Source organism: Thermochaetoides thermophila (assembly GCF_000221225.1).
Source record: "Thermochaetoides thermophila DSM 1495 unplaced genomic scaffold scf7180000011814, whole genome shotgun sequence".
NCBI classification, from domain to species: Eukaryota; Fungi; Ascomycota; class Sordariomycetes; order Sordariales; family Chaetomiaceae; genus Thermochaetoides; species Thermochaetoides thermophila.
The window spans coordinates 2094163-2109221 of NW_006383030.1; the positions used below are offsets into that span (position 1 = coordinate 2094163).

Below are 15059 nucleotides of genomic sequence, written 5' to 3' on the forward strand. Positions count from 1 at the left end.
CGGCGGCTGATTGGATACGGGCTGGTCAACCACCTGTCGTTTGTTGGCAATTCCCCAACTTTTTTCTGGACCCTGGTCGTCCCTTGTCCGGGCACCAGGCCGGACCTGCACCCTTGTGGCCATAGCTAAGCCAGAAATGGCATGGCGCTGACAGGAAGCGGGTCCCGATCGCACTTGGGCTTGCATGTACCGGTACCTCGGACCTCGAGCGCCACGCGCATGGTCCGATCCCCCTCCGACCTGCCAAACTCTGTGCTCGCAATCTACGCCGTGGAGGGGTCAGCAGCCAGGCGAGAGAGTCAGGAGCAGCTGGTAGAGCGTAGAGAAGCAGCTTCTGACAATATGGCAGCGGCGATGTCTTCCCTTCGTCCTGGCGCCAGCATAACCAGAGTCAGGACGGCAACAATGGAGGAGAAGCGTGCCACGAAACTCTTCAGGCGCCGCGGGGCACTCGAATCACCCTGGACTATCTCCACTCCGGCCCTGTCTATCGGGTGCCGCGGAGTCCCTGGACGCAATCCACGTACACACTTGCATTCGTGGCCAGCGCCAGGTTTCGCGTAGGGGTTCCAGGGCTGCATGACATGATTGATGACACCGACACCGACTCCCACGAGTATCAGAAATACTATGGCAGTTTCCAGAACGCAGAGCTAGAAACACCGTGTCGTGTTGAGTCGAATGTGTCGGCTCCATCCATGTCATGTCAGATCCATCTGGCGCAGGCTGCACAGCCCGCAGCTGCGCTACGGCGAGAGCTAAAGCTGGCGCTGTCACTGGCGGATGAACACTCCCGGCGCGCTTCACCCAGCGGGCTCCTGGCTAGCCGGACGACCCCCACCTCCGTCCGCTTGTCACGCTAGGGGAAGAGTCATAGGCCCAAGGTGGGAGACGGAAGTCACACTTGCGACAGCTTTGGGTAAGAAATGCTAATATTGATAGAACATGAGGATGATACACTAGTAAGATCCCGTAGTCATGGCCAACTTTGGCATGGCAAGAGCTGAGGAATGGGAGATCGGAATCTGATGTGGGCTCGTGTTAGGTGCTGCCCCTCCATTGCCAGCAGCCAGTAGACGCAAGACAGCCGCCCACAACAGCAGCAGCTGAGCTCCAGTGGCAGTCCCCGCTGCCCTGGCCGTTCTGAAATGGGTGCCCATTCTGGTGGAGAATGCGATCGTCTGTGGTGGGCGCTGCGGGCTGTGCGGGGCAACTTAGCGGCTGGGCAGGTACCGATACCTCGGGTACTGACCGCCCCAAGAGATTGCCCCGCCTAGTTCAACAACCCCCCCAATGGCTGGCCCAATGGTTTTGGTGCATCCTGCGGGTACCTGGCTTTTTTTGCCTGGCCGTCCCCAACCCCAAAGGAAGCCGCGGTCCCCTGCGTGTGTTGCTGTGTCCGGCCAGAATCAGAAGAAGTGTGAGAGGTCTGGCTGCTTCTTTTCGAATCGGCCCTCATCTTTTTTTCCCCAAGCAAGCTGCTCGTCTGGTCGCTCGACCTTCTCCATTCATTCCTCATTCTTCCCTCCGTCTGCTCTCCTCCATCTTCACTCCTGCTCCCACAATTGCCTATCTTCTCTCGACTTTTCTCACACACTCTGCCTTACGCTCACTTGTCGTCTGAGACACTTCTCATCGGTGAGTTGCCCTGCCCCTTGTTTGAGGTGAGAGCGGCGCGTTCTGAGCAGAGGGTCACCATCTGCTTGAAGATTGCGGCCAGATCGCGAAGCAACTAGCAACGCGGTTGATCGCATCTCGCAAATTCTGAACTTGGTAAAAGAAAAAAACAGAGCTGGAGGAGCAATACTGACGCGCGCCAACAGTGAAATAACAGCAAAAGCCTGAAAACCAAGAAAAAGACCACTCACCATGTCGGCGAAGAGCATCTACGAGGCCGACGGCAAGGCTATCCTCAACTATCACCTCACCAGGGCTCCAGTGATCAAGCCGAGTCCGCTGCCGCCGCCGGCCGAGCACAACCCTCCGCCGAAGCTTGCGTCTCTGCGCTTCCCTGAGGGCGCTGACATCAACGCCGTCCTCGACAAGGCCGAGAAGACATACCCCTGGCTTCTTGAGCCCGGCGCCAGGTTCGTCGCGAAGCCCGATCAGCTCATCAAGCGCCGCGGTAAGAGCGGTCTGCTAGCCCTCAACAAGACTTGGGCCGAGGCGAGGGCGTGGGTTGCTGAGCGCGCCGGCAAGCCTCAGCAGGTCGAGCACACAGTCGGCATTCTGCGGTCGTTCCTGGTCGAGCCCTTTGTTCCCCATCCTCCTGAGACTGAGTACTACATCAACGTAAGTCTTGGTGCCTGATTTGGCTGATTTGGCTCCGTGCGTGGCGAGGCCCGAGCTAACGATCCAATAGATCAACTCCGTCCGCGATGTAAGTGTCGACTGTCCAGAAAGCGTGTTCTTGGCATTTCGATTTGGCGTGTTGCCATGGGGTGAAAGTCGCACCGTCTCTCCACTTGCGAGTGCATGTGCATGCTGTGAGCTGGCGGACGTGGCGTGTAGGCGCAAACCACGCGGTGTCGACAAGAGGCGGTGTTGGCGGTGCAGGATGTCGGTGTCTGCAAAAGTTGGGCATTTTTGCGTTTTTATAGTCCGGGGTTCTGTGCGCCGCCGCAGCGGTCCTTTATCGGACGGGGCCGGCGGTTCCGTCTCGATAGGGGTACCGGCCCGTCTACGGACGAACGGAGGCTAAGCCATATCCAGTGGGCCTGATCGGCCCCCACCCGCAACATGCAACACGCACAACATGTTAGACGCGGCTCTTTACTGACCGGCGATGACATCATAGGGCGACTGGATTCTCTTCACACACGAGGGTGGTGTCGACGTCGGTGATGTCGATGCTAAGGCTGAGAAGCTGCTTATTCCCGTCGACCTCTCGGAGTACCCCTCCAACGAGGAGATTGCTGCTACTCTCTTGAAGAACGTGCCTAAGGGCCTGCACAATGTCCTGGTCGACTTCAGTAAGTGTCTCCGCTGTTCTCATTGTTGGTATCAATCGCTGACATATGCAGTCACTCGTCTCTATGCCGTCTATGTTGACTGCCAGTTCACATACCTGGAGATCAACCCCTTGGTTGTGATCCCCAACGAGGACTGCACCTCGGCCTCTGTTCACTTCCTCGATCTGGCTGCCAAGCTTGACCAGACTGCCGACTTTGAGTGCGGTCAGAAGTGGGCGATTGCCCGCGCTCCGCAGAACCTGGGCATCGTTGTCGATGACGAGCCGCAGAACAGCACTGTCAACATCGACGCCGGCCCGCCGATGGAGTTCCCTGCTCCTTTCGGGCGTGAGCTGTCCAAGGAGGAGGCCTACATCGCTGAGCTCGACGCCAAGACCGGTGCTTCGCTCAAGCTTACTGTCCTGAACCCGAATGGCCGCATCTGGACCCTGGTCGCCGGTGGTGGTGCTTCGGTCGTCTATGCCGACGCCATCGCCTCGGCTGGTTTCGCCGATGAGCTCGCCAACTATGGTGAGTACTCTGGTGCTCCTACTGAGTCCCAGACATACCATTATGCTCGCACCGTGCTCGACCTCATGCTCCGGGCGCCCATGCACCCTAAGGGCAAGGTCCTGTTCATCGGTGGTGGCATTGCGAACTTCACCAACGTCGCCAGCACCTTCAAGGGTGTTATCAAGGCTCTCCGGGAGTACGCGAAGGCGCTTAATGAGCACAACGTGCAGATCTGGGTCCGCCGTGCCGGTCCCAACTACCAGGAGGGTCTGAAGAACATGAAGGCTGCCACACAAGAGCTTGGCCTCAATGCTAAGATCTTCGGCCCTGAGATGCACGTCAGCGGTATCGTCCCGCTGGCGCTGATCCCCGGGAAGTGGGAAGAGAACACGATCAAGGAGTTTGAGGGGTGATTTGATTTTGAGGGTTCAGATTTGCGGTGGTTTGCCTTCTCTGCGGCATAGATTCTTTTACGGCGCTTTACGGGGAAGACCCCTATAGAGTATAATAAATCAGTTATGTGAAATGACGGTTTAATGATAAGAACTTTGACTGGCACATTTCCCTCCTTGGTGATTCTGGTGACTGAGATTCTTGGTGACAAAAGGCATGGGCACTCGAGGGTAGCAGGCAGCGAACTCAAGGGCAAGTACTTGATTTCCGGCAATGCCGTGATGATACCTAATGACAAGACTGCCACAACGAACCAGATAAAACAGGACCAGCTCCGTCCGGCATGCATGCATGACCAGGAGCATAACGACCGGCCACTGTAACAATTAAAGAGAATTATATACACACAAGTGTGATGAGCAACCACGTAAATGATCCATGTACCCGACTAGTTTATGCGACACAGAGGCCTTTTACTTTTCACTACCGATCAAGAGGACCAGTGCAGAAATAGGAATGGCGGGGCTACTTGATCATACCAGTTCTAGCTTGGTTTAGAAAAGGGTAGTCAGCACGGCCATGGCGCCCATAGCGACAGCAGTGAAGAGGGCAGCGGCCGGGCGCACGGCAGCGTCCTCCTCGGCATCCTCGTCGTCGCTGCTAGTGCCAGCGGAGGTGGTGCTGTTGGCGGAGATGGTGATATCGTTGACGCCAGCCCCTGGGTTATGACGTTAGTCGGGGTTTCTTGTGGGCAAGAGGGGAAGGGAGCACATACTGTTGATCTCATCATCCTTAAGCTTCTTCACCTTGAGCCCCTTGATCTCCGTGCCATCTGGGGCATACACCTTCAGCTTGACCTCCCAGTTGTCAATATCGACGATCTTGCCCTTTGGAGTCGGCTTGACACCCTTCTTGATGATGTCCTCAACATTCGGCGGCTCGACGGGCAGAGTGAAGTTGCTGTTGAAGCCCTTGGTGGTGATAAGCTTGGAGTCGCAGGTTGGGGCCTTGGGGGCGTCGCTCGACGGCGGCTTCTTACTCTGGATGGCCTCCCAGTCGAGCTTGGCGTACTGCGAGCGCAGGACGACGTAGTCGTTGAGCAGCTTGGCGGACTTGTCAGAGGACGAGAGGTCGACCAGGCCGTAGTTGTTGGCTTCCTGCGTGTACTCGTAGACCACGCCACCGGAGAAGACGGTGTCCATCTTGTCGGAGTAAATAGTGGTGACTTCCTGGAAGATGCGGGGGAGCACCTCGTTGCAGCCATACTCGGAGAAGAAAACGGGGACGGGAGAGTCCTTAAATCCGGCGACCAGATCGTCGTAAGTAGCCTCTTCGAAGGTGCTTTCGCCACACCAGCTGTAGCTGTTGAGGGCGAAGATGTCGGCCTGGGAAATGTCGTCGTCTTCATCCTCCAGGGAGCAGGTGAAGTAGCGGAAAGTGTCAAACAGCGAGCTGCGGACGTCGGCGGCGGAATATCCGACGGGGATCTTGCGGTCGCAGTGGCGCTTGACGTAGTTTTTGATGTCGCGGGTGACAGCGCGCATGTAGGGGGGTACAGTGGCGGTGGTCTCCGGGCGGTCAATGACCTCGTTGCCGGCAAAGAAGGCCAGGGTGTTGGGGTAGTTCTTGAAGGCCTCGACAACGGCGAAGGTCCGGTTGAGGTACGTGTCATAGTACGACTCCCACGGGTTGTAGCTCGTCAGGGCCTCGCCGACCAGCGGGGAGTTGACATCCAGGATCATGTAGATGCCGGCAGCGTTGAAGATGCTGGCGCACTTATCGTGGTTCAGGTCCGGGTTGACGTTGTACACACGGATGGTATTGACACCCAGGACCTGAAGGATGGCGGCGTCGCGAAGGCATACCTCCTCGTCGCTCAAGGGATCGATGCCGGATTCCTTGTTGTAGCCGGCAGAGCCGCCCGGCTGATAGGCAACGCCGACAATCTGGAAGCGGTTGCCGGTCTTGGGGTTTACGAAGTACTGGCCCTTGACCTCGAGCGGCGGCACGGCCGCAACGAGGGTTGCGCCAAGCGCAACAAGTGCAGTTTGCAGCTGGGAGAAAGTCAGTCATCACTCAGATAAAGCCATGGTTTTGGTCAGGATCGCTACGCACAAGCATGGTGAGCTCAGTCGGTCCAGGCGATTATGCGTAAATTGGTTGCAAGTTGTGATTTGGCCGTTGGTGGTTGGAATGAGAGATGGCGGTCGGTTCGTGATGTGTGGTAAAGAAAATGTCGGAGTTGTGGGAGCAAAAAGACCACGGTTCAAAAGAGCGACAAGAAGATAGAAGGTTAATTGCCCTAGGCAGAAAACCTTCCTTCAAAGCACCAACGAGTGACAGGCCCTGGGGACAAGGCGGCGAGGTTGGACGGAGGGAGGGTGAGGGTTGAAGATGGGATGAACAAGAAGCAGAAGGGTCAATGTGAGACAGCACGGGTGCTCACGCTTCATTTTGAGCGTTGAGCCCACTCACTGTGCCAGGGGTGCAACTCTATGCCGCTGTGACACGAGACGGGTGCCAAGCTCAGGGGATGTACAGGGGCCAGTTCCCCAGTGCGGCCTAGCCGGCAGTGGCTGCCAGCGAGCGCTGCTTGGCTCATTCCTGGCGCTTGCCTCAGAAGGGGAAGTCGCCAAGCAGCCGAGACAGCGGCGGCGAGCAACGAACGCCAACGAAGATGGCAATCTGCGAGCCACGATGATTGGCATGATTGACATAATTGGCCGGGTGGCTCAGGGGAAATTGGGGACGCCTCTGAGCATTTTCTGGGCATCTTCTGGGCGCAACGCTCCCGCTGCTGCTGCGCGGCCTCACCGTGAAATCTCAGTGAATGACAGGATTTCATTTGGGTCCAAGCTAATGTGCGAGTGCATGAAGCAGCACAGCAAGATATGACGGGCAAACAGGTTTCTTTCCCTGATTGCAGCCAGTGCAACATGGAACCAGTGGACAATGTCTGTGTTATCGTCTTATCAAGGAACTCAGGTTTCATATTGTTGGCTTGCAAGTCTGACCGCATATGTTGTGAACAGTGATAGACATCAAGACAGAGAGATCAGTAGACTTGATATGCTGCTTGCAGGAAAAATCACCCCCAGTGTTCTTTGATATCCAAAAGGACCATCGCATTTTGAGAAGGAGTTGCCGCTTTTTTGCTAACCGATTGGCCAGCAACGCAGACCCTGGCTCACAGCAGAGTGCAAACGCTCATTTCGTTTCACCATGGAGTTTGTTTCAACTGATAGCCCCAACCAGGGTGTGATTTGGGTGTTATTACTGTGTTTAACGCTCCAAATCATAATGGAGGGTCTGCTGTTGTGTGACTGAACAATGGATGTGTTTGGATGAACTATTCAATTAGGTCACGGGATGAGGGGCAGTTGATGACAAAGCACCTAGCCTGACAAATGAGCTTCTGGATGCTCGTCGAACATTCGCCTCAGCGTAGTGTAGATTTTACCCATAGTCTATAGCTTCAGGGTTGTTGCTGACACTACACTGTATCTCTTAGTTCCATCACTATTTGATTTTTGAGTCTTGAGTCTATTCAGCTTCTAAGACAACCAAAAAAAAAAAAAAAGTTCAGCCAAATATCTTTTTTTGGTCAAACAAACTCACAAGCAACCTTCACGATACACATTCAGCCTCAACATTAAGTCCATCAAACCCAAAGCAAGCAACCAAAGATGGGAGACCTGAGCTCTGAAGCCGAGGTTGACAACAATCCCATCCGCCAACACGCTCAAGAAATCCTCGATGACACCTCCATCGAAATTGTCATCAAATTCCCTCCCGCCCAGCACACCCAAACCTGGAACTTCTCTCCCTCCGACACCTTTGCCCATCTCATTCAGGCTCTCTCTCTGGAGTTCCCCTCCTACGACTGGTCCAAGGCCAAAGCCCTTCCCGAAAAGAAGCCCCAACCACAAGGGTCAGGCGGCGTCAAGCCCAAGGCAGTCTATACCCCCTCAGCAGATGGCCCCCTCTCCTTGAGTGTTCTCCATGGGGCAACACTCCGCTTCCTCGCCCCTCAGACATCGGACCTGGAGACACTCCAAAAACAACAACACTCCTCCACAACTCAACAAGCCCGCCGGATTTTAGCTAGGGCCCACCAACTCCGCAACGCAGCCCGCCCTCTATCTCGCTCCTCCGGCCCCCGAATCGCCACCCTCTCCTCTCCCTCAGGCCCATCCCTATCCGAAGAATACACCTTCCAGACCCTCCGGCCCCTCTCCCACCTCCCTAACAGCCACACTTCTTTGTCTATTCTCGAAAAGCTAAAAAATGATCCCGGCATCCGCCACGCAATGTCCCACTTCCGCCTACGCGTACAGCTCCTGACCGAAATGGACCCCCTCACTTACACGTCCGTCTCCCGCTCCGGTGACAGCGTGACGCGCATCCTAGGCCTAAACCGCAACCAAGGCGAGGTGATTGAGCTCAGATTACGTACTGACGCGTATGACGGGTGGCGGAATTATCGGTCTATCAGAAAAACGTTGTGTCATGAGCTGGCGCATAATAGGTTTGGAGAGCACGATGCAAACTTCTGGAGGTTTTGCAAGGAGATTGAGAGGGAGGTTGAGAAGGGGGATTAATTGGGGGAGAGGAAAAGGAAGAGTTGTGGGAGATGGGGAAGGGGGCGAGGAGTTTGCTCCTGCTAGGGACGGCGAGGACGAAACTGAGGAAGAAGGGATGGTGCAGGATCATGGGGGATGGTATGGGGGGACGTATGTGTTGGGAGGAGGGGAAAGTGGTAGTAGTGGGACGGGAGGGAGGCAGGATGTCAGTCCGGAGAGGATGAGAGCATTGGTTGCTGCTGCGGCGGAGTTGAGGATGAGGAAGGAGAGGGAGGCGAGGGAGAGACTAGAGAGAGAAGAGCGGAAGAAAAGGGAAGAGGAGGGAGAGAAGAGAGACGGTTAGGGGGTTATACCTGAGCGGTCAAGGTCTCTTGGATGCGACGGGCACAACTTTCACTTCGCAGTTACATTATTACTTCAAGCAATATCAGTTACAGCGACCATATAGCGCTCAGCTCTTTCCATCATACTTTTTGAGGCAGGTAGTACTATTAACACACACAAACATATATACACAACAAGCATGGTAAAAATAACCAAACCACACCCAGCCTCAAGTAATTAAAAAAAAACCTCATCTCGCCCCTACCAGAATCTCGAAGCCCCATTCCAAGGGGCACGTCTCCTGTCCTGTCCTGTTTTCGCTTGAGCTGAATGTCTAAGCAGAAGCAATGGAAGATAGAGACAACGACTGCGTGATAGAATGGATACCAAAACAAAGAGAAAGCAAAGAGCGTTAAGAGATAGATGCTTGATAGAAAAGTGAAGAGAAAATCGAAACGAAAGCCTTAACTCCCACCAGCGCCGAGCCTCGACCAGGAAGGAAATGTATCCTGTGCTCTGCTAAGTATACACATACCCTCTTCTCCTGACCACACAGAAAACAAAACAAAACAAAGCATTAAACAGCAGGTCAGCAGTCAAAGTACGCCGAAGCCAGTAAGCCAGATTAAGCCGCAAATCGCCAAGCCGGCACCCGTCCTCAATCTCGATGACAGCACTTCATGCGTGTCAGTACGATATATGAGGATAAAGACGCCAACCCGGCAGGGGTATCAAGCCCATCCCGTCCCGCCCCATAATTGCGATATTAATACCCAGAGAGCCCATGCAAATCAACCCAGCCATAAGAATGCTTCAAAGAGAGAGAGAAAAAAAAAATCGCTCCGTGACCCGTCCCGCTTGTCCGTCCATCCGTTCTATCCCGCCCACACAAGCGTAAAACCAACGCCAGTCGGTCGCTCAGTCAGTACCTCGATCGGTTCTGTTACCTCCCGATCTGGGAAGATCTTAGGTAGGCCCGATGCGAAATCAAGCCTCCTTCCTCTCCGCCCCCATCTCTCTCCCCGAACCCTAGGCAGATTCCGGCTTCGTCTATGCTGGAGCCTCGGTCTTGAATCCCTCCTCAACCCTCAGCTGACTCCTCTCCATCTCTCCCTCGGTCTCCGTCCCAGGTTCTTGCTCCGTTTCTGTCCATCCCACGGTACTCATCCCCTCATCAAACTCCCCGTCAATCCTCTCCCCAACCTCCGTCTCATCCCCCTCATCATCACCCACTGACGACGAGCTCGACACACACCCCGACGCACACGCTGACATGTAGTCACCTGCGTCTGCAGAACCCGGGTTTGATGAGGCAGATGCGGTAGCCGATCCAGATCCGGATGAAGAAGAGGAAGAATCGTCCCCGTATTGTCGGTTATCAGTCTCGGTCTCGAGCATAGAGTCCTCTGGGGCAGCCAAGACCTTCCTAGATAACCCCCTTCTCCTCTTTCCCTGATGATGATGATGTTGTTGATGATGAGCTTTCTTCCCCTTCTCTTTCCGTTTTCTCTTCTCTTTCTCGGAGTCTTCAGAAGAAGACGACTGCTCATTATCCGACCACATTCCCAACCGACGAACCAACTTTGATTCTAGCAGACTGACCAATCTCTCACTGTACTGGTCAAGCAGTGACTCAAGCATGGCCTCGCTGACAGGAGCCTTAGCATGTTCATGGCCGTGGCGATCGCAGGTCTCATCAGACTGAACACCATCCCCAAGTCCATTACCATTCTCCCCGCGATGTCCATGATATCCATGGGAATGCGAGTGCCCGTGATGATGATGCCGGTGCCCGTGACCATGTCTAACCCTCGTACGGATAGCCCTCTCCCCCAGCGCCGCAGCCGTGAGTCTCAGCTCTGAATCCAACTGCGCCAGCAGGTCTGCATCAACGTCGCCGCTCTTGTCTGCAGATAACTTCTTACGAAACGCACGTAATTGACGGCATGTCTGCTCAGTGGCCATGCTGAGAGAGCCATAGGTATACTTAACGGCCGGGATCTTGCTGAGACTGCTGCTGGTAGTTTTGCCGTTGGTGCCGGTCGTCTTGGTTGCACGAGTCCGGGTTGTAGACTTCGTCGTGGTGGTGGTTGTCGCACCGTTGGTTGTGCTGTTTGGTGCTGTAGCGGTCGTGGTAGATGCCGACGAGGACGAATTCTTACGTGATGGAGCCGTGTTGATCGACGCATTGGAATTGCCATTAATAGGTGCAGAAGTGCTCGAGGTATGCGCTGTAATCGCATTTAAAACATTCAGCGACGGCCTGCTCCGGTACACGCTCCGCAACGACCCTGTAGCTGACGCCGACGTAACCGCCTTGGGGCTTTCAGACGGGGGCGTCGGCGCATCAGCAGACGGGCTGACCCGTCCCGAGGATGGCGCTCGCGTGGCCCGAGAGGGTGTGTCTTCGGCCGTGGCAGCGGCTGGTTGTGGGGCAGGTCCCTGAGCCGTCATGTTGTTCGTTGTCGTCGGCACGGGTGTCGCAGACGGGCTAGCTTGCTTTTCACTGGAGTTCGGGGTACGAACAGAAGACAGGGGGACGTGAAAACGAGATACACGACGGGAGTTTGTGGTGCTCGCAGTCGGAGTGTTCGGGGTATTCGCGGCACCACGAGGGGGCGAACGACGGCCAGTGCTCGCCCCCGATGCGTTTGCCGACGAGCGCTGGAACTCGGCCAGCTCAGCCTTCGACAATACCCGACGAAGCGGCGGCCGCGCGGACGTCAACCCAGGCGTTTTCTCCGGGGAGGGATCTCGTTGACGAGACGACGTTGTGGCAGTTGGTTCTTGAATCTCCAGGCCCCAAACCATGATCGTCCCATCTTCACCCACACTAACCACCTTCCGTCCCGTTTCATCCGTGTCGATCAGAACAACCCCGTTGATTGCTTCCGTGTGCCCCCACTCGCGGTCGAGGAAGGCCCCCGACAGGGCCTCGTATATTCTAATCGACTTGTCCGTGTTTGAAATGCCCAACAAAAACGGTACGTCGTAGCTGCCGATCAGCCCGTAGGTGAGCGACTCCAGAACGACTGAGTCGTGCCCGGCCTCATCGCTGCATTTGAACGAACTTAACAGCCGCCCGTTGGCCGCATCAAACTGACACACGGTACGATCCAGAAGCGAGACAAAGATGCTCTTGTTGTCCGGCGAAGTCGTCATGGACGATGGCGACGCCCGCAGGGAAATCGTCTTGAAGGGGATGGCTGCGATAACGTCGGGCTCGCCTTCCTTGGACACCAGATCGTAGATCTGCAGCGTCCGGTCGAGCGAGCAGGTCAAGACCTTGTCTTCAGACGGGATAAGGACCTGCACGACTTTGGCGCTGAACTCGAGCGTCTGGAAATGCTCGAACTCGCCTAGCGGTGACGAGGAACGATGAAACAGCTGGACGGTCCGGTCCTTACCGCACGAGGCCAGCAGGAAGCGCGACTCTCCCTCCAAGACGGAGATGTCCTGGAAGTCGGACGAGTGTGCCTTGGTCTCCAGCAAGCACTCGCCAGCGGCTACGTCCACGATCCTCAGCACGCCCAGCTTGTCTCCCGTGATGAACAGGGTGCCGTCGTTGGTTGCCTTCGCAACGACGAGCTGGTTCGCAGCGTCTGGATCGCTGCCGCCGGTGCCATTGGGGACGGGCTGTTCGACCTGCTCAATGGGAATATCGAGGGTCGCCTTCACCAGACCGCCCATGTCCCAGACGGTTACGCGACCAGCGCTGGACCAGGTGAAGAAACTGGCCCCTAGCGAATTGGAAGCAGCTAACCTCTGAATCCCGACGACAGGGTCACCGAGGCCCGGAATAGGGATGCGAGTCGTGCTGCTATCATCCTGGGAAGAGGCCAGCATGGCATCCGGGCTCCATATATCAATGGACCGTTTGCTGTCAATCGTCACCAAGTGATCGGCCAGGAAACCCATGGCCATGAAGCCGGGCACCATCTGCGATGTGCGGATGGTCGGTTCAGGGGTACCAGCCAGGATGCTCTCCAGGCTAATGCAAGCAAGCTGGCCATCCTTTCCACCAATATACACGTTCTCCCCTCTCATGGAAAGACAGCTGATGGGGAAGCTCAGGTCCAGCAATTTAGCAAACTTTGGCTGCTTCCCGGTATCCTCCAGCAGACACACGGCGCCTGTCTCTGAGCAGATGATGGCCTTCTCGTCCGAGATGGGCAGGGCACAGCAGAAGGTGGCCTCCAGCATGGACCCAAGTAAGATATTCCTGCCTTGTAGGGGCTGCTTCTGCGGTGGCTGAGACGGCGGGGCAGCGGTCATGCTGGAAGATGCTGCAGCTGCAGCTGCAGCTGCAGTGCCAACAACAGTAGACGAAGCACTAGAAACCGAAGATGTAGCGGCTGAAGCTGAAGCAGCACTTGCCGAGGAAAACGAAGCTGGGGCAGAGGAAGAGCCCGCCGTCGAGTCCCCTTGGAGTTTCTGTTTCGAAAGGGAGTTCTCAGCAGTGTCGTCAACGCGCCAAAGCTTGACATGGCGCACGCCCAGAGTAATTAAACTGGGTCCCATCCACACCATGTGCTTCACGAACGAGGTGCAGCGGTTTTGTTGAAACAGCTTCATGGCGCCCGTACGTGAATCGACCTTCCACAGGTACAAGAATCCATCATTGGCTGACCCAAGAGAAGCGAGGTACTTGCCGTCGGGTGACCAGGAGACGGCACGAACGCCAAAGGTGTGTTCGCTAATGGACACTAATGGTATATCAGAAGAAGCTTCTTGTAGGCTAAAAATAAGTACGCGCGGGGCATAGCCCGTCTCGCCAACAGCTAGAAAACGGCCATCGCGGCTGAGGGCCAAGCATGTGGCAGCCTTGATGCGCTCACGGCTTGTCCATGTTTTGGAGGTAGGAGACGACTCTGACCAATCAGTAGTCTGGTAGGTTGTGCCATCCCTCGGCGAGGGCGCAACGCGCCCTCTGCTATCGCTCGATTTTGGCGTCGAGGACTGTGTGGACGAAGGATTGGAGGCCTGGGAGGAAGAGAGTAAAGGAACGGCATTGGGTCTGGCACGGAAGAAGCGTTGGGAGTAGCTGTTCTCCGAGACATCGACAACCACGACGGCGCCGCCAGCTATGTAGGCGAAGGACGAGTTGACGGTGTCAAAGCCGGTTGGTGAGCAACAGGTAGACCCTATGACGCGCTGGAGGGTCAGGCAGCACGATTCGGGCAGGGACCTGGAGCGATGGCCCCGCGCGGAGCGGGATGAATAAGGAGAGTTGGATGTTGTGGGCTTAGTCCGGTTCAAGGGAGTGGATGCCATCGCGCTCTTTCGCCATGGACCGAAAAGGTATAATATTGACTGGCGAGGATGTGAAGCAGGCGGCGGTGTAAGTTAGCCAGGACGTCGAGACATCGGCTGGACCACTCGAGCACAACAACAACAACGTAGAGGGAAAGGTAGTGAGAAATCAGGAAAGAAAGAATCTGTCTGGTGTGTTGTCTTGGAGTCGAAGGGGGTAAGTTCTAAGGGATGATCCTGGATTTAGCAGCGATGAGATGGTATATGGTTCGGGAAGAGGGGAAATGTGCGTGCGGTAACGTGTGTGCGCGCTATGTGGTATGGTATGCGGTATGCGGTATGCGGTATGCGGTATGCGCTCTGAAAAGTGCCTCTGTGGTCCTGTATGTGTATCTGTGGCGTGTCTGTGTGCTTGTGTCTCTGCTGAACGAATGATGGCAGAACACGGAGAGGATGTGGATGTAAGGCAAATGTGCCGGAGTGCTTGATTTGTTGTTTTCAAAGGCTACAGCACGGCGTGTTGGTCAGAAGGTACGGGCTGGTGCAGAACAGGTATGAGGAGCGGTCCAGGCCAGCACAGGCAGCGGCAAGGCTGGATGGACGGATGGAAGCAGGCACGACAATAGCCGGTAAAGCAGGGCACTTACAGCGACATCAAGGACGTGGTGCAGCAAGACAAGTCGGCCTGGATCTGTCTCGGCACCTTTGTCGGTTTGGACTGTCTGGAGGGGTATCGGACTGTCTGGTTTCAGGGACTGATGGCGGCAATGGCTCTGACGAGAGTCGGATGCCCGTATTGTCGTTTTTGATTATGGTATTGGGGCTGTCGGGCGGGATAATCGCGATACCTGCTGCACGTCACACCAGACACCCGGACGCAGTCGTGATAACTAAGTAATGAGCACAAATGAAATGAAAAGAAGTAAAGTACAAAAAGTGCGGTTCTAAGAATGGATTGTCAAAGTCGATGAGTGAGTGAATGGGTGTTGGTGCAGTGAATGAAAGCCCACATCCACCGCACAACTCACCACAGAGTTGGTCC

General features: G+C 55.6%; 5 protein-coding genes across 5 annotated transcripts; 3 read left to right on the forward strand and 2 right to left on the reverse strand.

Annotated features, from left to right (window-relative positions):
• Positions 1-219: 219 nt before the first annotated feature.
• CTHT_0015960 (uncharacterized protein) lies at positions 220-863 on the forward strand (the record flags this gene model as incomplete). Its single annotated transcript, XM_006692036.1, has 2 exons — positions 220-278; positions 350-863. 2 exons carry the CDS (start codon positions 220-222, stop codon positions 861-863), a joined length of 573 nt encoding a protein of 190 aa, XP_006692099.1.
• Positions 864-1869: 1006 nt separating this feature from the next.
• CTHT_0015970 (ATP citrate lyase-like protein) lies at positions 1870-3877 on the forward strand (the record flags this gene model as incomplete). Its single annotated transcript, XM_006692037.1, has 4 exons — positions 1870-2292; positions 2363-2380; positions 2798-2972; positions 3024-3877. The coding sequence occupies 4 exons, from the start codon at positions 1870-1872 to the stop codon at positions 3875-3877; spliced, it is 1470 nt and encodes a 489-aa protein (XP_006692100.1).
• A 534-nt stretch (positions 3878-4411) lies between these two features.
• CTHT_0015980 (1,3-beta-glucanosyltransferase-like protein) lies at positions 4412-5978 on the reverse strand (the record flags this gene model as incomplete). Its single annotated transcript, XM_006692038.1, has 3 exons — positions 4412-4575; positions 4633-5911; positions 5973-5978. The coding sequence occupies 3 exons, from the start codon at positions 5976-5978 to the stop codon at positions 4412-4414; spliced, it is 1449 nt and encodes a 482-aa protein (XP_006692101.1).
• A 1565-nt stretch (positions 5979-7543) lies between these two features.
• On the forward strand, positions 7544-8783 carry CTHT_0015990 (uncharacterized protein; the record flags this gene model as incomplete). The annotated part of the gene is made up of 2 exons (XM_006692039.1): positions 7544-8309; positions 8386-8783. 2 exons carry the CDS (start codon positions 7544-7546, stop codon positions 8781-8783), a joined length of 1164 nt encoding a protein of 387 aa, XP_006692102.1.
• A 1031-nt stretch (positions 8784-9814) lies between these two features.
• Positions 9815-14038, reverse strand: CTHT_0016000 (WD40 repeat-containing protein; the record flags this gene model as incomplete). Its single annotated transcript, XM_006692040.1, has 1 exon — positions 9815-14038. The coding sequence occupies one exon, from the start codon at positions 14036-14038 to the stop codon at positions 9815-9817; it is 4224 nt and encodes a 1407-aa protein (XP_006692103.1).
• Positions 14039-15059: the final 1021 nt, after the last annotated feature.